The sequence below is a fragment of the Manis pentadactyla genome, chromosome 6 (genome assembly GCF_030020395.1).
Source record: "Manis pentadactyla isolate mManPen7 chromosome 6, mManPen7.hap1, whole genome shotgun sequence".
NCBI classification, from domain to species: Eukaryota; Metazoa; Chordata; class Mammalia; order Pholidota; family Manidae; genus Manis; species Manis pentadactyla.
This window is the reverse complement of record NC_080024.1, coordinates 111044812-111068466: the sequence shown is the minus strand read 5'-3', so window position 1 is coordinate 111068466 and position 23655 is coordinate 111044812. Positions and strand designations below refer to the sequence as shown.

Here is a 23655-nt window from a genome sequence, read left to right as displayed (position 1 = left end):
CTTTCCCAAATTGAGACAGTCTTGATGCGATGGGCAGAGGGGCCCCAGCTCCGGCTCTGGGCAGCAGCAATGGCCTTCATGGCCTTCTGGGTTTGCATCCTTGGTTCGCCTGGGAAAATGTGTGCTGCCAGTTCAGTAGCCAAAATTGGGCTCCAACCTCAAGTCAGTTGCTGAGTACATCATGCTGCTGTTATTCAATTTAACCCCAAATATTGGGCCAAGATGGACTGTTTTCTGCCAAGTTGAAGACCAACCAAATACTGCCTTGGATCAAAGCTCCCTTTTTCTTTGAGATTTTCACATTAGACATATCTGAAATTTGTAATAATGCAGACTCACTGGAATACCATCCCTTTTTATATTCTTGGTCATTAAACAAAACAAAAAACCCAAAGCTGTCCCTGGGAGTCAGTAGAGTGGGCATCTGTAAAGATTATGGCTGTATTTGAGCAGCCTTTCATCCTCAATCTCTGAAATATTCAGCTTATTCATCATTTTAATGACTATGTTCAAGCCTAGCTAATGTCCACTGTTAAGTGCATATATTGGAATTTATTCTTTTTAAAAGGAATTAAATGTGTTTAAATGTGTAAAATCTAAACAGACTGCACAGTAGAAGAGAAAAAATGCCTTTCCATGAAGAACTAGAATTTATACCAAAAAAAAGAACAAAAGTTCATATCATTAGAAACCTGGCAAGAAAAAAGCAAGACAGAGAGGAAATATTATGAAAACAATTCTTTTGCCAAGCAGTTGGTAAATTACACTGTTCAGTTTGTAGATTTAAGTAGGGGGAAAAGAACAAGCTACTACTTGCAACCACACTCTGTCACAGATTATCCTGTGCCCCAGGCTGCCTGACAGCTCACAACCACATGTTTCCAAAAAGCAAAAGTGGAGGGAAAAGCATCCTGTAGAAGGAGAGCATTAAGATACCCATTTCAGGAAGGCCTCATGGAGGAGCAGAGCATGCAGAAAAAGGCAGGAATGGGATGTGCCCAGAGGAAACTAGAAATTAAGGACACACACCCCCATGAGATTATCTCAGGGTCAGGATTTATTTCATCCCACTTCGTGTTTATATTGATGCTCCCGTAGAGTATTCCTAAACCCAGACATCCAAATCAATCCCTTCACGCAGGCACCAGGACCACGATACGGTGACCATGCTGTTGCAAGCAAAGGGAGGGTCGCCCACAGACAGTGCAGGGCAGCCCTCCTTGTCTTTTTTGTGCTGCTCTACCATTTTGCATGATTGCTATCATAACCACATTGCAACTGTGTCCCGCAGAGATAGAACATTTCATTTTCTTGACCTGCAATGTGAAAAAAGTTAAAAGTAAGTGCTAAAGAAGGATAATACTGAGCTGATGCTAGCTGCATAACAATGCTCTTGCCTGCTTCCTAAAAGGAATGAAAAACTGCAGGGGTGACCTCTCTTCCTGACCCAAAAACTGGTAGAGTCATTCAACAGGTCTCATAGAGCTTAGGTAAAGGGCCAACACAAAACTAATTGTGTAGCTAATAGGCGCAAACATGTGACAACTACCAGGACAAACTCTTCTCTTAATGGAATGTTTACTATGTATGGGTTATGTCCATGTTATTTTCTATATTTAAAATTTTTAAGCTAAATAAAGGTTTCCTAAATAATTTATTTCCCAAATGTTGGTACTTACTGGCATAATTTAGTTACAAAAAACTTAGTGAATAATTTATTTAGAAAACATGTTTGGAGAACTTGCAGGCTATAACAAGTGAGATAAATGGAATGGCTCCCAATGTGCCAATGTCTGGAATAAAATAAAACCAAGTGCATTTCTTTTTTTTACAGTCAAGCTTTTTAAATTTAGATAATTTTTCATTTTAGATTAAAAAAATCAAAAATTAAAAGCACTGGATCTCTTTTCAGTTTTGTGAATTTGAAATATTTTTACATGGATTGTTCTTTCTTTGAAATGTTATTAATCTTTTTATAACATACACATTTTATCTTTAAACTCTTAGCAATTTAATTTAATGTAACAGTATACTCCAAATTTACCCCTTGAGTGTATGTTGGAGTGGTAAACTTAAGATGTAATTACAATAAAAAATGAATATTTTCAAGGTTTGTCTTGACTAGTTTGAGGAATATTCATTCAAACAGAATATTGCAGGACATCCTCCTGAAGTTGTCAGAAATTAAAATGACCTGTAAAGCATAATCCAGGAGGGTTGGTATTTAATGAGGTGTGATCTTTACATCACAACTGCTGTCATTACAATTCTCAATTTGATTGGAATGTACACGTGGAGTGAAAACTCAGCCCTCCATCTACCTGCTGTTTCTTCCCTAATCTTGACTAGCTTCATCAGTCTGATGGCCATGGCTGTGTACAGGATACCGAGTCTCTTAAATCATCTTACTTGAATAATTTTTTAAAGGAATATTGTTTAGATGTTTCCAGTGGAAGCATATGGAAAGTTATAGCTCGACCATCCCCATGTCTCTGCAATGACTCATCCTAGAATAAGCCCAGGCTGGAATTCACTGCACACAGTGATGGTTAAGTTTTCTAAGCAGCAGATGAAGTGTGAATGAAAAACCCAAAGAAAGGGTAGAAAGGGCCGATACCAACATTCAATTTTAATTACATTTTTTGCCAATAAAAACAAGAAGAAAATTATCAGATAAGAAATTTGAACAAAAAATTCCTGCTTCCAGAATGATCTGTCTACATGGTGAGAAGGGGACGTCATGGTGCAGATACTGAGCTCTGTCACATTCTGATTAAAAGGTAGAAACCCTTAAAAAAATGGATTCTATTTAGTGAATTGAACATTACATTCCTAATATTTTTCATCCTGAACTCATTTAGCAGAGGAAATGGATATTTTATCAGACATGGATTTGACATTCCAACACATTATACCGTAAGCAGGACCAACAGTGTTTTGGAAATGGGAAGCAGGAAAGCTAAGACAGTAGCCACTATGAGGCTCTGGTTATCTCATTTAAACAGACATTAAATGTGGGTGCCAGTAGTGTGATCATCAGCTGCTTCCCACTTTGCAAATAAATTGCTTAGAAGGAGTCTTTTGCCTACCAGATGTGACCTAGATTTAGGTTTCCAAAGCAAGGGGAAATCTCTATTGTTTTAAAAAACAATTGCTGGTAAAATGCATGGTAAATGAGCTTATCTCACTTTTCCAGGTGTTTTGGCTAATATGTTTTGGAATTACTGCTTCACGTATGAAAAATAATTGAGAAAAATGTTCCAGCAAATCAAATTTGGATAAAAGCTTAGGATAGCTATTGTGTTAATAGCAAGTTTTTAAACGGCAAAAAGAGCAGGAAGCCAATAGAGATAATAAAGATAGAAAAAACTGCTTTTGAGAAGAGCCTTGTAAAAGGATCAGGTGTGGGTGAGCTCTCCAACTTATGTTACAGTTCAGTAAAATATTGAAGGACAATATGAACAATTACACTCCTTTCAGTACATCTGAAGGCTGCTGTTGAAAAAAATCAAAGCTCGTCTGTCTGCTGGCTATGATAAGTCTTACTACTCTGTTAAATGCAGCAAATTTTTTTAAATGTAACATCTTTATTCTCTCTTACCCACCGTCTCTCTTTTCTCATTTCCTTTCATCTTCAGGAGCTGCCACTCCAAAACCAGTCCCAGAACCTGAGAAACAAACAGACCACACAGTTAAAATTGCTGGAGTCATTGCTGGCATCTTGCTATTCGTAATTATATTTCTCGGAGTTGTGCTGGTAATGAAGAAAAGGTGAGCTCCTGGCTGTTGTCAGAGATGTCGTGTCCTGTTGTTTGCCAAGTTGCTTCGTGTGTGAAAATACTGTTACTGAATTGGCGTTGATGACCCAGACACATCTGTGACTCTACTGATATTTTTCACCATCATATAGCAGTCAAGGTTATGGGACAAAATTTAGAGTAAATGGCTGTGATTTTCTATGCAAAACATGTCATGCCATGTTAACCCAAGAATTATGTATTTTCCTACAAGCTGGCATATAAAGCTCTGCAGAATCTTTAAAGCATTTATTCACCAGGAAATTTTTAGTACTTAATATTGACATACCAACATATTTGATGATCTTGAAGATACGAGAAAGACTTTTCCTTCTCACTATAATGAGGATAATGATAATGACAGAATTTATTGAGCCCATGTTAATGTGCAGGCACCATGCTAGGGGATCGCTCAGCACAAAGAGAAGGAGACTTTCAGAAACCAGCCAGGTAGAAACACAGGGCATATGGGTAAGGGCAGGAATTAGAGCACGTTGGATGTGATGAGATTGCCGTGTCTAGCCTGGGGGTGGTCTGAGGAGGAGAAAACAGGGCTGTAATAAGCAGTCCACACCTCTGATATTTGGAAAATATGCATGTCTTTTGTATCATGGAAACAAGTAAAAATTTGCTCAATGATACAAAGTTCAATTTATATAACAATTGTCAACTTAAAAATATAAATGATAAGAAGCCATAGCAAAAATTTTCCCAGAGATAATACTCAAATCCTGTTCATTTTCTCTATAGTTAAAAAACAATTACAGAGTTGGGAGTAAGGCCATGGATGGTAGGAGGTGAGAATGGAGACCTTGGCAAAGCAAGGTCTTGAGGAAGTCTTGTCTGTCATCTAAGGATGCTGGGCTTGGTCCTAAAACACAAATGGATTTTATCACAGGCAATAATATAATTTAATTTTTATCTTAGAAAGATGTTTCTGATGTAAGGCTTGAGCACAGGAGGAGAACAAGCCCAAGCCAGGAACACCAGTTGAATGGAGAGAGAGGCAACTTTAATAATATTAGGAGATAAGTTTTAGTACCATTTGGAGGCAGAAGCCCCAGGGATGAAGAACAATATGGAAAGAACCTAGTTACTGGCTTGGACAACTGAGTGGAGATACTACCATTCGCCAAAATGTGGACTGTGGGAAGGAGAACACGTGTGGGGCATGGGGACGGAGAGTTTGGCTTTGCACTGAAGTTCGCTGCTCCTGTAAGTTAAGTGCATGTGTCCAGTGGGCAGTTGGATACGTTGGTGAGGACTAGGAATGATACTTTCCATAATCAAAGCCATCGGCATGTGCTGAGCTGAAGCCGTGGTTTGGCTCAGGTTGCTCAGAGTAACTACAGAGTGAGAAGGATGTCAAGGAGGAAGCTAAAACCTTGGGGAATGGCAATTTTAAGGGGTGAGTTAATATTCAAATAGTCACACACTATTCTCACTTCTTTCATTTTCTATTTATTTTTGTAGTTAAACCTCAGGACAACGCATTGCTCTGTCCAGATCTACATGTCACTAATCGGTCTCCAGTCTAATCATTCCAGTCTTCCTACCCTCTTGTCTCCATCTCTTCTTTTCCCTCTCTTTTCATCCATCATTTAATTTCTATTCCCATTTTTTTCTTTGTGTGTGTGTGTATGTGTGATGAGGACTTTCAAAATCTACCCTCTCGGCAACTTTCAAATACACAATACATATTATTAACTATATCACCATGCTGTACATTAATTGCCAAGACTTATTTATTTTGTAACTGGAGGTCTCATTTTTCTTCTTTTTCCTTTTCATTTCACTTCACCATGCCTGTCTTTTCTTTACCCTTTCTCTTCTCTAGCTATGAATCTCTACTTCTTTCTTCCTCTTTTCTTTCTTTTTTGTTCCCCTTTTACTTCTCCATTATTTCTCACATTTTTTCCTTGGATATTCTCCCCACCTTGATATTTATATAGACAGCTTATCTTTGGCACCAGTGATTTATATTGTTTTAGTAATATGATCCAATATAAATTCCAAGCAACAGTAGGCCCTTCCGTGCCTGGATATTCAAAGTAAACATTTTGAAGAGCCTTATTTTAAGTTGGGGAATATGCTGGATTTTTGTCATCTGGCAAGCTTTCTATGAGGAATAGCCTGAAACTAATAATCTAGTTGCCCTGTGACCTGAGCTAAACATTAATTCATTCACCAAGGGTCCATTTCTGCTGGCTTAATTCATTCTTCTACCTGGGTCTCTCAGGTCATCATGGAGGTTATGTTATAAATTATGCATTTAAAGCCATTGCCTACAGTAACATATGGCCTTGATACAACTGAATACCAATAGCCCATATCAAATTTACATGATTACTTACTAGATAATAGTCTTAAAAAGTTGTTTTCCCAGCATGTGCCACTTCTGTAATTGCTTTTTCTGAATTATAGAACATACTCTTTGCAAGGCAACTTTGTCCATATACTATCCCTATACATACAAAACTTGTAAGATTTAGATGTTGAGCAGTCATGTGGTCCAAACTATCATATTTAATAGAAATTCTTAAAACTTGTAATTGTTCATCATTTTTTCCTCAAAATTTAATTCTAAATTTTATATATTCTATTTTTAAATAGGTTAAAACATCATATTAATCCTGGATAAGTTGCCAGAGTGTTACTGATATGTAATACACTATGTTGTTTGTTAAGAGAACACTGAACTTATTTTTTTAGTGAAGTATAATTGACATGTAATATTATAGTAGTTTCAGGTGTACTCAGTATTTGTATATCACCACAATAAGTCTAGTTAACTTCTGACGCCACAATTACAAATTTTTTTTTTCTGGTGATGAGAACTTTTAAGATCTAATCCCTTAGCATCTTTCAAATATACTGTACACATATGCAGTGTAATATTACTTAGCCATAAAAAAGAAGGAAATCTTGCCACTTGTGACAACATGGATAGATCTAGGGTATATCGTGCTAAGTGAAATAAGTCAGATAGAGAAGAACTGATACTATATGATTTAACTTACATGTGGAATCTAAAAAACAGAACAAGCAAACAGAAAAGAAATATAAGCATAAATCCTGAAAACAGACTGTTGGTTACCATAGGGAGGGGTTGAGGGGATGGGTGAAATAGGTGACAAGGGTAAAGAGGTACAAACTTCAAATTATAAAATAGGTTAGAGGAATGGAAGTGAACATAGAGAATATAACCAATAATAATGTGATATCTTGGTAGGGTAACAAGAGGTAACTACACTTACTGTGGTGAACATTTAGTATGTGTATAATTATTGGGTCACTATGTTGTACATCTGAAAACCAGTATAATATAAAATATTGTATATCAACTATATTCCAGTAAAAAAGTATTCTTTAACACCAAGAAAATAAATATAAAATTACACATATACAGTACAGCATATTAACTAGAGTCACCATGCTGAGTATTTTATCTCTAGGATTTATTTTATAAGTGGAAGTTATACTTTTTTGACCCCCTTTACCCTTTTCACCCATCAACCCCCTAGAAGAACACTGAATTTGTATTTGGAATTCCTAGATCTTTATTTTAACCAGCTTTGTCATTCTGAACTACTCTGGGCCCTGGTTTCCTCATTTGTAAACAGAGAAAATTGCATTAGATGTCCTCCGAAGTCCCTCCCAACTCTAGAGCATCAGGTTTTCTCTTCTGTAGTTGCCTGTGGTGACACTGCTAGACATTTGCTGTTGTGGCGGGACAGTGGGTGGCTCATTGCTGTATTTCATTGTTTAAATGTACCCAGTGGTTCTTCCAAAGGTCCTTCGTGCAGTCAATTCAAGTCTAGGAGTATTAGCTGGTGAGTAGTTTATCTGTTAACCAAATGTTTCCACAGAAGGTGGTCAATTAAAAGGGGAAGCAATGGGGAGAGGAGAGGGAAGGAAAAGAGATGCCCCAGGTGTGGGGTGTTAGAGCAGTAGTATTTGCTGGTTGGAGCTACTGCTGAGCAGATTCTGAGTTCCATACTGGACAGGCTGGTTAGCGTGTATTTCTTCTACGCCAGTAATCTGAGTCAGTCAATGCAGATACATGGAATGGGTCACAAAGATGGAATGGGTCATCAGGCCCAGGAGAAAATGTGATCAGACAAACTCATCCATATTTCTGGAAATACAGCTGGAAGTCTGTCCTGCTAAGGGAAAGTCAATAGTTACTGTCCATGTTTGTCAGCATGCCAGGCCAGATGGGCATGAACTCCTGGGAAGGGGGCAGCACATTTTATTGAAAGACATGGTCAATTATTAACTTAGCTCCTGAAGGACCAGCCTTCTATTAAAAAATAGTTGCTGAAGGTAGGCTTCTAATAGAACACAAGAAAATCTGTTCAACTCATGCTAACTCATGGAATTCTTTTACGTCAGGGCAGTAGTGACTGAAAACTCAGATGACCATCAGTTTTATTTGGCTATAATGTTCTACAAACCTATCACATATTAATGACTCATTGTTAATTTCTTTATGAAATTAATTCATTTGAGCCTTGCCTGGTCTAATATAATATGAAACCACTTTTCCTTAAAAACCGTTATAAAACATTTACGTTTATTTTTTAATTTTATAATTGGAGCAATTTTTATTTTATTTTCCAGAAATATGTGTTCTTTTGAGTGTTTTGATGTAGCAAATGTTAAGAAAGGGTTTGAGGGGAATATATATGAAATAAAAGTTTCATGCAGAGCCACAGGGCAATATATGCTCAAAATTAATATAAGTTGAGTAGGAGATACATAGTATTTATAATGTTTCATCCAGGTGTAATTAAACATATTTGTATAAATGAAAATACCTGCATTTCCAACATTTTTCATAAGGAATAATTTATCTCAATAACATATTTGACAGAATTTAGCATACAAACACCATCAATTTTGCCTGATTAATTACATTTATTAGTGTTTCTAAAATTGCTATAGACCTTTTAGAAATTTGAGAACATTTTTATTAACTAAAGTAACATTCTTGTCTCAGCCATTTGGGTAAACAGAAGTCACAGAAGTTAGGGCTATGTAAAAATAATTAAAGAAATATGCATTCTTGGCCAAAAGAGCAAGTGTTAGCTATTCAACTACATGAACACCTGTTACAGGTAAATATAACTATTTTATCCTGAAATACTACCTTTATCTCCTTCCCATAACATATTTTAACAGATATATATTTTGCAAAAGCAGCATATGTTATTAAATATCTACAATCCATTCCATTATATTTAAGCAATTCTTGTAAGGAAAACTCAATAAAAATAGGAAGTATTTCTTAAGACATCATGAAACAGCAAAAGGTAAAAGAGAAAATTTGATAAGAGCCCTATTTTCAAAGAGATGCCTGCAGCATGTGGCTAGAGGCAAGTTGGCATTAGCTATAGTTCTCCCATGGCACCTGTTTACATACAAGATAGGAATTTTTTTCCACTATAGTTAATTTTGAGTTGTATGTGCAAATGTGTTGAGTCTGGATGCTTTTGTTAAAGTCCTGTCTCAAAATCTCATTTTCTGAAGCTACACTGAGAAACTCCTATGTAGACATTTCTTTGTGATTATTGTGTAGAATATGTGTAACTTAATATGCAGCCATATGAATAATAACCAGTTGGTGAGACTTTTCTACTCCTGCACATGCTCTTGAATGCATGAAACAGGATGTATGTACCCAAATAGGGATGAATATGCATCCTAGTCTATCAATTAGCTCATGTCCTTCAGTTTTGTAGATGATAGCTCTGAACTTGTACAGAGGTCAGGTAAGCAAACTGACCTTTTAAAGGCCTCCCCTAACTGGACTTTATTGATTGCTCTAGTAACTGCTATATCAGCCACCATTCCTGGCCTCAGCCTAATGGTTTATTTAACTATGTTCTATTAGGGGTTCTTTGAGGGCTCTGTATAAAGAAGATTTTATTTTTAAAAACAACAGTGGGGAATGTAAGCACCAGCTTTTTTATTTTATAGTAAGAAAGTGGCAGAGAATGATAAGGGGTACCCACTCAGGCTGTAGAATCTTGCAAACCTGGTTTGAATCCCATCTCCTACTTGGTAACAGTGTAAATTTAGATGAGTTACTTAACCTCTCTGAACTCAGTTTGCAGTGTGAAATGTGATGATGATGATAATGTATACATCATAGGAGAAGCATGAAGATTAAATGAGGTGACTCATGTACATAGTTGGTGCTTGATAAAGAATACTTTAGGGACCCAGAAGTTAGGAAAGTTGGACAAGGTGGCAAAAGTGGTAGGTGGCGGAGCCTGAGATAAATCCAAGTGTGTGATTGTTAAGTGCCCTTTACACTGGTCACAGCAGTAAAAACTCTGTTAAAGTTCAGGTACTGTCTGTATTCATTAGCTGGAAGCATGCAGTCATCAGCTTGTTGCAGTTTACTACTGCTGTGAGTCCACAAATATTTGAAACTCTGCCAGCAGGTTTTAATCTTCTTTTTGAACTACCATCAGAAAAGAGCTAAATAAAAGCTTTCTCTACTTCTTCTTGATAGGAGTGTTTTTTAAATCCTTCCAAGGATGTGCTTTTTGTGTCTTTCTCTGAGTCATAAATTTACTTCTGGTAGCTCACAATAGTGAGGATGAGGATGCTGTGTCCTGGTTTGCCTTAGTGACTAAGGAAACTTTGTTACATTATAGTAAGCCGTGAAACAGGAGAGTTTAGCTCCACAACTTCCCCCTCAGAGACGAGAACTGGTGTGGGAGCCACAGAGGTGAAAGCATGTCCTGTAGACAGCCACCAGGGGGCTCACCTTGGTTCTGTGGCTTCCTAGCTGTGTGACCATGGACAGGCTGCTTATTAGCTTTGGGGCCCTCAGTTTCCCCAGGTATATCAAGGGCTAATAAGAGTACTTACCCTGTGAGAGTGTTAGAAGACATCACATGCATGCCTCAAAGTCTTCGTTTCCATACTCTTGACAAGAGACAAGCCCCCAGAGCTTAAGGGAACAGTGACGGTCTTACTCTAGGTAACTGTGTTCCCAGCTAGCTTCACAATGTAAGGCCCATGCTTCCCATGGGCAAAGGAGAGGTGGACTCCCTCCAAAGGTAAGCTCCTTTCTTGTCTCTTGAGTATGGAAGCAAAGACTTTGAGGCATGCACATGGTGGACATTGAAACTAGAATCTTCCACAGCTCATATACTAAAATAGCATATTATGTGTATTATTAATATAGTTAATATTTATTGGGGCCAGTGCTTCAAGGGTAATGACTCACTTCCTAGAGCTGAGCACATGAAGGAACCGCTCTTCACTCACACTTGCCCAGCGCTCCACCTCACACAGAGGCTCCTCCTGCTCAGCCCTAGGATGTGCTGGCATGTGGACAAAGCACTCTCCCTGGAGAGGTAAGCCCAAGGCCTGAGGTATCAATGCCACCAGTCTAGGGGACCTCTAAAGTCTCAAATTCTTCTGAGTGGGCACAGCCTTGGCATTCAACACTAATATTTTTGTGCATCAAACCTGCAGGACTTAGCCCCAGTAAGGGGCCAAGTGGTCTGCCTGGAGGGTCAGCACATTTCTCTCTTCAGTGTGCTTTATAGGGTCATGCATCTATTTGGACTCCCTGAGCCTGTCTTAGATCCTGCTCAGCCAGCTGCCTCTACTCCTGCAGGCTGGGATAAGCCTCTGGAGCTGTCTGGAGTGCATACCCTCTTGTATTCATGCCAGCACGTGTGCATGAGAGAGGAAATGGGCCATTCTTATAGAGGATAACTTGGACTACCTTTTTGCCAAGTTTTTGTCTTGTGTTGTTTTTACAAACAGATACAAGTCTGTTGAATTTAACAAATGAGTCAATTTCCTTCACAAGAGTGAGCACAGCTCCTCTTGCTGAGTGACCAGGCCCCAGCCCTGAACTGGAGCACATTGTGCAGGGCTCTCCCGGCCATCTCAGGGCACAGCTGTCCTACCAATTCCTCTTTCTAATTCCCTGTACCTTTCCAACACAGCTCATTCTTATCCTATATCCAGGAGCATAGCTTGCTAAAACTTGTATTTCAGTGTATCTTACCTTGGAAGCTAAGTCCAACAGTGCCTGTAAGAATGTTAAGGGCTGGGTGCATAATTATGGCTAAAGTTGATCATTCTCCACAGCTGACATCCCCACATGATGTGTGACATTCCCAACTCAGTCCCACCCAGGCTGTTGGTGTTCTGTAGGGGGTGGATATCTCTGTTCGTGTTAACATGACTTCACTTTCTAGTTTGTAGAAGGAAATAACCAGAACATGGAACTAAGGGTGCTTTACTTAGGGTGATTGTTTAAACCTGTGATCTTGGTTAGTAAATCCAGGAATTCAAACTGAATGTCACTGCTTCATTCATCAGTTCTTTCTAGTTTTCTTTTGTATTGATGAGTAAAACAGTAATGAAAAATACTTAAGAGTACAGGGAGAAAATGCAGGCACAAAAGAAGTAGACCAATGTCTGACCTGACTTCTTCGGGCAAGATTCATGATCCCTCTTCTTCTAACATAAATCTAAATTTCCCTTTAACAAGGAGAGGAGTTATATCTGAAATCTTTAACTTAGGTTCATTTATAGAAAATTACATAAAGTTAATTTTTAAAGGGGAGAGGAAAGAAATGCTCTTTTGGTTTGTTTTTTGGTCAGGTCTCAGCAGTGCAAGATGCAATACTGTATTAAAACACTGACTTGAATAGGAAGGGCATCTTTTTGCCAGTGTCCTCACAGAGTGTGCCTTTTAAAGTGCACTACTGCTTCACTAGATCCATCAGAAGTGGACGTCTTTTCTGATTTTCATATACACCATTTCCCTACTGGCACTGCTGTGGTGGAACTCAAGCTATTTTTATGGGTTTTACTGCAACAAGTAAAAATTGACTCATTTACTATATTCAACATTTATTTGTTTGTAAAAACAACACAAAACAAAAAATTGGTAAAAGGTAGCCCAGGTTATCCTATTTAAGAATGGTCCATTTTATCTCTCATGCACACTTGCAGGCATGAATACAACTTCTATAAGTTAATTATGCTCCTGAAATGGCTTGAAGCAGCGCCTGCCTGAATACCAGAATTTCAATTTGGATGCTGGGAAGTGGTGCTTCCATAACTCTCATGACAGTGTTCACAGGACACTTTTCTTGCATTCAGGCTCCTGAATTATTTGGGTACCACGAATGTGTGACATTCCCAACTCGGTCCCACCCAGGGCTACTTTTAAGGGCTGTGATGTGCCCCTTTTTAATCATCTTTGACATCCTCTCTCACACCTAACACAGCACTGTGCTCATAGGAGACACATAGTCAATTTAGTAATGAAAATAAAAACTCTTCTTTAATGAAAGCCCCTCAGTGCAACACTGGACTTTGAATTGCTTTGGCTTTTTATTTATTTGGGGGATGTAAGTCTTATAATATTATAAAATAATTTTTTGTAGTGTGGACATTTTGCTGAACAGATTCCCTCTTTTGAATAGTATGATTTTAAAAATAACAATTACTTAGGTTTTTAATTTGATATTTGATACATTACAATAGTTTAAATGAATAGGGGTATATTTAAATTCAGATGCAGCTTGATTAAAAGGAAAATGGACCCATAACTATCATTTACTTAAATTATTTATTTTAAAATCACCTTCAAGACATTTTTATAAATAGTATGCTCCATATTTTTCACAAGGAACATCAACTTTGATAAAAATTATTATTCAAAAAATAAAATAAGCAACCTCAGGATGAATTTGTCTTTAGAACATTGGCCCTAAATAAAGTAGTATATCTGGTTTTTCAGGTCTTCCATTCAGTGGGTTTACAGTGGAAATGTTCAGACTCACATCCTCAGTAGCTATGCCATGGCTCTTTGTAATTCATTCAGGTCTTCTCATTTTCAGTTTTTTAGGTACTCTTACTGCATCCTTGCATGGAATTATTCCTTTGAGTATGTGTGCTTGATAGGAATTTTTGATAAACAGTGATTCACTGCCCTTACATCAGAAATAAAACACTAATAGGAACACAAATCAGGAAAAGCCATTTACTGAACAGCTTAGTATAAACATATAGTTACTGGGAGCTAACAAAATATCCCTTATCCTTTGCCTGATCCGTCTAAAAGCCTGGCTTGTGGGTTTGGAATAAAGTCAGTCTTCAAAGAAATTGGCCACTCCTCAAAGAGAATTGGTCAGCTATCAAAACCTAATACTTACATATGGTCTTAAATTTTACTAAAAGGGAAGGGAGGTAAATCTCAGAAATATATTAAGATCTTGAAAGCAAAGTGGTAACACAGCATTGACTGAAATTCTTCACGCAGAGGCTGTCATCATCTTTGACACTCTCTCTCATACCTAACACAGCACTGTGCTCATCTGAGACACATAGTCAATTTAGCAATGAAAATAAAAAACTCTTCTTTAATGCAAGCCCCTTGGTACAACACTGGACTTTAAATTGCTTTGGCTTTTTATTTATTTGGGGGATGAAAGTCTTATAATATCATAAGGTGTTTTATTTAATTGTTTGTAGTATGGTCATTCTGGTGGGCAGATTCCCTCTTTTGAATAGTATGATTTTAAAAATAACAGTTACTTAGGTTTTTAATTTGATATGTTACAATAGTTTCAATGAATTGTGGTATTGTCCCCATAAGGTACACCTGGAAATGCATGAGGGTGTCTTTGCTGAGAACTGTTTCACTGAAATTGTATCTGCTAATTATATAGCTTTATAAACACAGTAGTCAAAATTTTTTCTTTTATAATTTGTCAAGTTGGAGTTGACTCAGAGTACTGGTCTAAAGGTCACAGGAAGTGTAGTTTAAGGGTCACAATCAGAACTGCCTGTAGTTCCAGGAAACACGACCCACATGAGTAAAGGCGATGCTGCGGTGCACAGCATGTCTTGAGAAGCCATCTGCTGTTCAGAATCAGTCAGATATACTATAAGGGCACAAATTTTCCTGTCCCCTTTTCCCCCAGCAAAGCAAGAAAGCTTGATTCCTTTTATTAAATTTTCTAATTTTTTTATTGGCAACTAATCATTTTTTTAAAAATTCTGTCTTGGCCAAACAAAATGGATGCCTAGTCACCAATGTGTGATTCCTAATTCTATTTTAAGGTAAACCAAGCAGGAGACATGTAAATAATCACGTTTTAGAATTTTCTTATCACCTATGTTTCTGGCTATAGGGATGATAGACTCTCTCCTTCCCCACACTTCCTTTCTACCCATGTTCTCATGAGTATCTATGATACCCCCAAATAGTGAAACTCACCTGCAAGGTATTTCATGAAGAAGTGGGTTCCTACTTGGAAATACACTATAATTTAAGCTCCACTTGTCTTGTTGATGACGTTGCCCAGTGGTTAGGATGAAGTGTGTGTCCAGTTTATACCTAGAGCCGGTCCCTGCTTTCTGCACTTGGAATTGCTGTTGACTCTGCATCTCTAATCCCAATTGGGGATCTTTGGACTCTAGATGAGGCTCAGGTAGTGACATCTATTAGGGTGCTTTCACTCATAAGATTAATGTTAAATATCTTACATTCTGTTCACATTAATCATCCTTCTGCTCCTGTAAAACAATTCTGCCAGCATAGTAAAGAGTCCTGGGCTGCCCCTGGCCATGCTCAGTGCTGTGGACGGGTACTGGAGCCCACACCAGCAAGACCTCCTTCCCCAGGTGACCTCCTGAGGGACTGTGCCAGCTGAGCGAAGTTAGAGCCCTGAGGTCAGTGGGTTCTCCTGCTGCTTAGTCCAGCCCAGGCCACAAAGCCAGGAAACCTGGGGATGATGTGACATCGGGTTCTTTGTTAAATCTCTGGCTACTGGCTTTAAACAATCTCTGGCACCGTGCATTTTTTTGGCTGCCCAGTGTCCAATCATGGCCTTGTTCTTGATGTCAGGCTGCAGTTGTGACAGTGACCTGCTGCTTTGGCTGCAGCAAATACTGGAGCACATCTAATAGACCCGACACCCTCCTCGTCAGCGGCACCTCGTACCTTCCCAGGAGTCGTCAGCAGCCTACAGCCCTTCCACGGCCCTGCCACAGCTCACTCCCCAGGGCCAGGCCAACCCACTTTCATTCCTCCACAGGAAATTGCTTAGGTTCCTGAGCACCACAGGCTTTGTTTCAAGAGCAGTTTAATTTCCTACTGTCCCAGTTGCTTGGCTGGTGCCTGGATATCCGTTTGGGTCTCCAAACAGCTTCTAGTGCTTGTCCCAAAACTTCTGTTTAAATTCTAAAACAGTGATTTTTTTTTTTAACTTGCAACATCAGCCTGATTCTGTGAACCTTGCCAAACTCTAGATGAAGGCTAGTTTGTTGAATGCCCCCTCAAGCAGTGACATACTCATCAGTGTTGCAGCAGTGAGGTCCAGGCTCTGCTTGTCACCCTGTAATTAGCCTGAAGTATCCATCTGGCACATGGCCGAGACCCAGGTTGTCAATGATTGCTCCAAGGGAAGCCTGCCAAGCACAGAGCCCCAGACAACATTTTAACAAAGAAATATAACATAAATATGTTCTTATTCTGTGTACCTTTTTACTTTTATGATGACACAGATACAAAGCCCAACAATGGCAACAAAACGTACCTAAGGTTATAAGTTGCTGAGTAAAATGATAATTTGTCATGTGAAAGGAGAAAGGACTCTAGAAAGAATGTGGTTGATTAATGAGCACCATTAACACGCTCACAGCTTCGAAGGTCAAAATTACAGATCTGATTGTGTACAATGTAACACTTTTTTGATGTTCAAGCCCATTTCCTAACACAGAGAACTGAATGATGTTTGTTACCAACAATTATTTTAGTACCATGTGTTCTGTGACTTAGAAAATTTCGAATTCTCAAAATATCTTTTAATTACTATCCTGACCAGAGCATTCGCTTTAGCAATTTTTAGTTTAAGTTGGGGTTCACTCAGCAATCATTTCACTTTCAGAAGTTACTAATTTTAGTGATAAAATGGGGAGAAACTACAACAATTAAACTGGAGCTCTGAACAAGTACATGAAGTTAAGGTAAGGTAAATGAAATAGCCTTAATACCGATATAAAAACTCAGGGAGAAACTGAGTAGCATGTAGAAAAACAAACTAATATAGAATTTTAAATTCTAAGATGTTTATTATGAAGACTTGAGAGGGGAGGGTGTGTTCACCAAGAAGTCTGTCTTTTCCTTAGTGACTTTTGTGGTTGGCAAACACAGTCTGTTAAACTTACTTCTCTAGAAACAAACAACCCCTTTTTTGGTTGTATGAAATGAAAAACATACTAAAGTGGGGCCTATACATGTAGCCCTACTGTTTTCTTTTTTTAAGAATGTCTTCCTAAGTATATCCCCAAAGGAACTGAAAGCAGGGATTGAGCAAATATTTGTACACCCATGATCAGGGCACAGTATTCACAGTAGCCAAGATGTTCCCAAATGTCCTTCAGCAGGTGAATGGGTGAACAGATTGTGATCTGTCCATACACTGGAATATCATTCAGTCTTAAAAAAGAAAGGAAGTTCTGGCCTATGATGCAACAGAGCTTGAGGCCATCCTGCTGAATGAGATAAGCCAGTCACAGAAGGACAAACACTGTATGATTCCACTTCTATGAGGTCCCTACAATAGTCAGATTCATGGAGACAGAAAGCAGAATGGTGAGTGCCAGGGGCTGGAAAGGAAGAATGGAGAGTTAGCTTTCCATGGGTGTAGAGTTTCAGTTTGGGGAGATGGATGGTGGTGATGGTTACATAATACAAACATACTTAATGCCACTGAACTGTACACTTAAAATGATTACTTTAGTTCATTTTATATTCATTTATATTCATTATATCACAGGAAAAAACTTTATAATATAGGTGAATAACTGATGCTTACACAGGTTTTGAACTCACAGAATGGCCCTTGCCATTCTGACCTAGTGTCAGCCCTGTGCTCTGACCAGCCCGTGGTGTGAACTGTGCTTGTGATGGAGCGTCTGCCCATGAGGCTGGGAGACCAGGCTGCCAGGACAGTCCCAGGGCCCAGCCCACAGCAGAGGACACTGATGAGGTCGGTGCATGCTTATCTGCAGCTGTGAGGACCTCAGAAACCCATCAAGCCACATTTGAAGCATGCAGCTTGAAGTATTCCAGCATTTTTACTGACAGTGGTGACAGTGAGAAAACCAAACTGCCTTGAAAAGCACCTCCTGATTTGTTACTATAATACCCCTGAAGCAAGGCAATATGGCCATCAACCTGGAAGCAGCCAAAACGTGGGTGCCCAGGGCCACTGATTACTTCAGTCACAAGTAAAGAAAATAGCAAGTCCTGCTGCATTATTTTTAGACCAGAGAGTGAAATATAGGTAGTCTTGGGCCAATGGCTTTCACAGCTGTCAGAGTTTTATTTCCTTTACTAGTAACAGTGGCACAAATATCTACAAATGAAATAATGAACATGTCCAGTGTTCTGGAAGCTAACAGCACTTCCCATCAAATCTGCATAGCTCCCACAAGTAAGCCTCAGAGTCTGTGTAATTTCAGTCTTATGTGTTTGATTTTAAAATAAATAAATAAATAAATAGAGTATATGCTCCCTAAAATTTAGGGCTAGGCTTCTTCTAGGGTGGGTGAACCTTCAGTTAGTATCCTGAATTATTCTTTGGTTTGACAATTTCTAAGTAGCCTTTCTATATAGAGCAGACTGGTGGGACTGAGTCAACTGGAAATTCTTTGAAGGCAGGAACCAGGGCTTAATCATCTTTGTCTTTCCAATTCCTAACCCAAACCAGACAGCTGTGTGTTGGTCACTGAGTAGACATCAGGTCCTGCCTTAGGCATGTGAGCGCCGGGGTGTCCTTCCCGTGGTCTGGCCCTCTCCCAGCTTCTGAAAGAAGGTTGGCTGACACCTAACCCTTTTTTCACATCACTGCGGGAGGAAACAAGGACTCTCTCTGCTTCCCACTCTCTTCCTCCGGCCTGTCCCTGATCTGTGGCCTCCTCTTTGTTACTGGAGCCACCATGTCTAAGAAGACTGTGCCCTCTCAATAGAAGTTTCCTTAATCACCCTGTTTTGGGGCACTATGTGTTTGTACGTATTATGCATGACATCTGTAAGAAACTCCTTACAGAGCCCATCTTGCCTGCAAACAACTTTATTAACAAAAGAGATGCTAATGACCCCAAAAACTATAAAAGCAATTTACCTTGAATTATCTAAATTACAAATAACACATCCATAAGTGAACCTGAGACCAGTCCTTTAAATAGTCATTCCATTTGTATTCCTTGTTATTTACTTAATAGTGATGATGATGGTGATGACGATTATGTCAGTCAATACATATTAAGCATTTGCCTCAGACTAAGTGCCGCTGTAAGTTATTTGCTAGTATTCTCACAGTTAGGCCTTGTAACAACAACACAGTGACCCTGTTTTTACAGTCCAGCAAGCTGACACGGAGAAATGTAAGTTGTTTGACGTTGCAAGTTCATAAGCGACAGAACCAAGACGTGAATGAAGCCAGGCCACCTGTCTCTGTAGTTGCCATTCTGAAACCATACGGTTCTTTAGTTGAAATGGAATAGAAATTGTAAAAAATGGATACAATATCTACCCATTGAGCTATAAAGGTGCCACAAGAAAATCCCTCGACATGTACTGTAACCAGTATTCACATATTTCTCCCCTCACAAGTTTTGTGAAAGAAGAAAATTGTACCCTATGTGAAAAAGTCTTGGGCTGTCCCTGGACATCTACTGTGTTCACTGAAGGTCAGGAAATAGAGAAGGTACCTTTAGAAGCCTTTGATGAATCAAGTATCTCAGTAGGCTTGAAATATGCCACAAGGGAATGGCCACCTTCAGGCATAAATAATTGTCAAGCCCCAGGACATACATTGTAAAAATCCAAGTTGGTTAGTCAGCTTCTCACCCAAATGCAGTGAATACTTGGGATGGAAACCTAGCAGCTCCCCCAACTTCTAGCCCCAGATGGCATCTGGCCCACAAGTGCACCTGAGCCTGCTGCTGCTGAGTGTATGCTGCACCATCTGGGCGGCCCCTCAGCATCACATGGACCAACTGGGCTCACCTTATGGCTAATACTGTACTTGTAACCCACAGCAAAGGCCGGGATGTGGAACTCCAGTTGCGTCCTTCTCATGTCATAGCTGCTCACTTGTTAGATTCTGAGAGAAGGTGAGGCAGCTGGGCTGTGGCCGGATTGCGCTCCAGCACCGTGTTCCACCCCTGCTGTGCCACCACACCCCTGATGAGCAGGAGTCACTTGCTTGTGTTGGTGGAGACCTTGGTGACAAGAAGTGCCGTGTCTTGAGTGAAAAGATGCCGTGCACTGTGAGGTCTGAACTATGGCAAACCAAGTACAGGCTCTCAGTGTGGACTAGTGAACCTTTCGGAAACAGATGGGGTTGGCATGTACGTCTGATGTGTGGAAAGTTGGATAAGATGAATGCGATGCAGCAGCTTTTCTTTTTGTCCCTGCTGACATACTGTGACATCTGATACTTAGATGAATACTACCTTCCAGTGACGTAGAAAAATGGATGTTAAGCTGTTAAAGTGACTGACCCCTTGCCATTTTGGCTGGCAGTAGGGCTCTGAACTGATTTTCATACCAGCTTTCTGCCCTTGCTTCCTTATTCCCAGAGGTAAGTATTTCCCAATCCGTATCATCTCCTGCTAGGCAAGAAATGGTCTCAGCGTCTCGACTCTGGACAGCACTGAGCATGTTTCTAGCACTCGGTTAAAAGTATTTACTGGGCATCTGTATGCTTTTTTTCCATCTATTTCAACATTATGTTAAAGTATTAATCTTAATCTAAAAGATTATTTAATAATGGTGTTTCCTGAGCACTACTAAATATTTCTAAATGAATTTGACAAGGACACATTTTCATTTCTGATCATATCTAATCTCAATCTTATGCCAAACCGTTTGGTTTTCACACTTAATCTGGCAGTCCCTGACTACTTTATAGCCAAGATTTAGCAATGGGAAACTATGGTAAAGTCTTTATAGCATGTTCTGTAATTCCAACAAAATTTACTTCAAAGTCTCCTGTTTTCCCTACCAGTTCCTGTTCGTCTCTTTCTTTCCCTTCCTCTCAAAAAGTAAATTTAGAAAGTCTTATTACCTGTGTGACAGACACATGTCAGTAATAGCCGCCCACAGGTTACAGCTCAAAAAATATCATGTTGAATAAGGCAAATATCGCTTACCAAATTCATAAATATTTTAAATTAAACAGCAAAAATAAATGTACAGACTGCATTTAATGCCTGTGCTACTTGGTTTTCATTTTTTTCCCTCTCTCTCACTAGCAAATTTGCTAAACTTGGTAATCTGCAGACTATTTCTTCTTCATTAGTGAAAAAAATAAGTTAGATCCAAATTCATTTTTCTTAATATAACTATTTTCTAAAGTTCCCATTGTGAATCAACACTCAATTATTTGTGTTATTGGAGGAGAGAGAAGATCCAGATATAACAATAGATCATCTCAAATTGTTTCTGTAGGGGAAAAGTGTTGAATTTTGTGGAACAAAGTGATTTATGGACCACTTAGGCCTCTTTTACTAATTTGCATAGAGCAAGATTTAACCCATGCAAATCTATGTGACAACAAATGTGGTCGCCTTGCAACTCACCCAGCAGGCCCTGCAGTTGTGCCCAACCTCACAATAGCACAGAACCCTGTCACCATAAGTAGTTTATGAACAGGAGCATGTGGTTACCCATAATCCAGATTTACTCCAGTATCACACATGCAAGTTTTGCTTAAGCACAGTGGAAGGAGCTCATCAAGATGTATTGCATTCCTGTTTGACTTTGGAATTAAATATCTATAAATATTGAATTAATCTCCTTAGAGGTAGTTTCCTTACAGAAATATTGTGAGTCTGTGGGAGGAAAATGACGTCTAGAAAGGATAAATGTCATTGATATATCACAGTAGAAAACACAAGAGACAAGAATCCTGTTTTCCCTACCAGTTCCTGTTCGTCACTTTCTTTACCTTCCTCTCAAAAAGTTAATTTAGAAAGTCTTATTGCCTGTGTGACAGACATGTCAGCAATAGCTGCCCACAGGTTACATCTCCAAAAATATCATGTTGCATAAGGCAAATATCACTTACCAAATTAATAAAACAAAAACTTTGGGGGGGGGATGAGAAATTTAAAACATCTTTTCCCACCACTGAGTGCATTCTCTGAGCAAAGTGTACCTCCACCTAAGTTTTCCAGATAGCAGTGATTTAGACATAGAAGCAACATTATCAACAACAAGAAATAAAAACTTTGTCTAATCTGTAGTTATCATGAGATTCCATGTAATTCATAGGACTGGTAAAACTTTCACCCAAGGCAGGAATTTAATGTGGTACATGTGCATGCATTTAGTTTTGAGGGACCACAAGGGTTGACTACGAATGTGCCTTTTTTTATGCAAAGCATATATACTTATATAGGCTGAAAGGATACAAATTCCCAGAAATGGGACTTTTTTCTTTTATAGGATCCATTTTTTTTTGGTTTACTCTAAGTACTTATTCCTGAAACAACAGTATAAGTAATTTGGAAACATGATGTAGAATGTGAGTATTCACTTTGCATTCCTATCTTTTGCACTGCATTTTATGCACAGGATTGCTCCAACTAAATGATGCATAGATTTTCAAGAGCTCTGAGGATCCTTGAAGTTCATCTATGCCTAACCCCTCATTTTATAGTTGAAGAGACAGAAGCCAAGATAAGTTAAATGCTTTGGTTGGGGGAAGGGGAACCCACTGCGGCAAATCCTGATTTGCAATTTCTGCATAGATTGCTTTAATGTGACTTTTCTGGTAACTGCTTAACTGTGTGATGTCAGCTCTGCTAATTTCATGGTATGTCAGTGAAAATGCAAGGGCCACACGATTGATTTGAGAACATCTGTATTTTTCTAGTGCAGCTAGGGGAGCTCCACTAAGCAAGAAGTCTTAATCTGTGATGGGCCCCAGATGCCTAGAGAAAATGCTCCACCTGGAAAGGCCCTGGTGTGATTAATTGCTGTGCCAGCCACACAATTACAGTCAGTTACAGTCTTTACTCCCTCAAACTATCAAGCAGTAAATTTGTACATGAGCTGAGCATTTGTTGTTATTAAAGCTTCATTTTACTGTTTTCTCCATGCAACAAACATTTAACATTAAATGCATTAAAAAAAAAAAAAGGCAGCCTCGAAATTACATATAGCCAGTGTTAGGCCAAAGCTAGTTTGTTGGGGGCCCTTAAAAATAATGTACAAAGATTCGCCTACCTTTCTGTTCATTATTATAAACAAAAGTTCAGACTCAGGGCCTGAGGTAGGAACAGAACTCATTAAAGGAGCAAATAACAGGAAGATTCCTGAAGAATCAATCTCTGGGCCAGTCCAGGTACTTTAATTGTGTTCACCCAGGCATTATTATTGTAGCTGGACTAGAAGGCCTTGCCATGCCCTCCCAATGGCCATCCAAGGTGTCCAACCTTCTATTACCTTTGAAATGACAACTATATTTGAAGGAGGTGTGAGCTGACCACCGGCTGTCAAAACCAGTCCAGAATGATACTGTTCCTCCATACTTCTGAGTAACATAACTTGTGAATGCCCTGCAGCAAAAAGAAATGAGCTCTACATTTTCTGTTGAGCAGAACCTTCTGATGCGGCCATCATGTGAATGCTCATCAGTCATTTTGCTGAGGGTGAAGAGAGGGTGGAAGACCCTCAGGCTACCAGAATGGAAAAATATATATATATTCCCAAAGAAATTCTACATTAAATGCCTACATAATTAGGCAAAACAGAAAAATCATTCATTCTAGACCTAAAATGAGT

General features: G+C 39.0%; 1 protein-coding gene across 7 annotated transcripts in view; it reads left to right on the top strand.

Moving 5' to 3' along the window:
- Positions 1-23655, top strand: part of PTPRM (protein tyrosine phosphatase receptor type M) — an 895627-nt gene that overhangs the window by 666028 nt on the left and 205944 nt on the right. For all 7 annotated transcript variants that reach the window (XM_036880717.2, XM_057504052.1, XM_057504051.1 and 4 more), the window contains one exon: positions 3639-3771. In XM_036880717.2, the coding sequence (XP_036736612.2) occupies positions 3639-3771 (133 nt within the window). The remainder of the gene's footprint in view (positions 1-3638; positions 3772-23655) is intronic.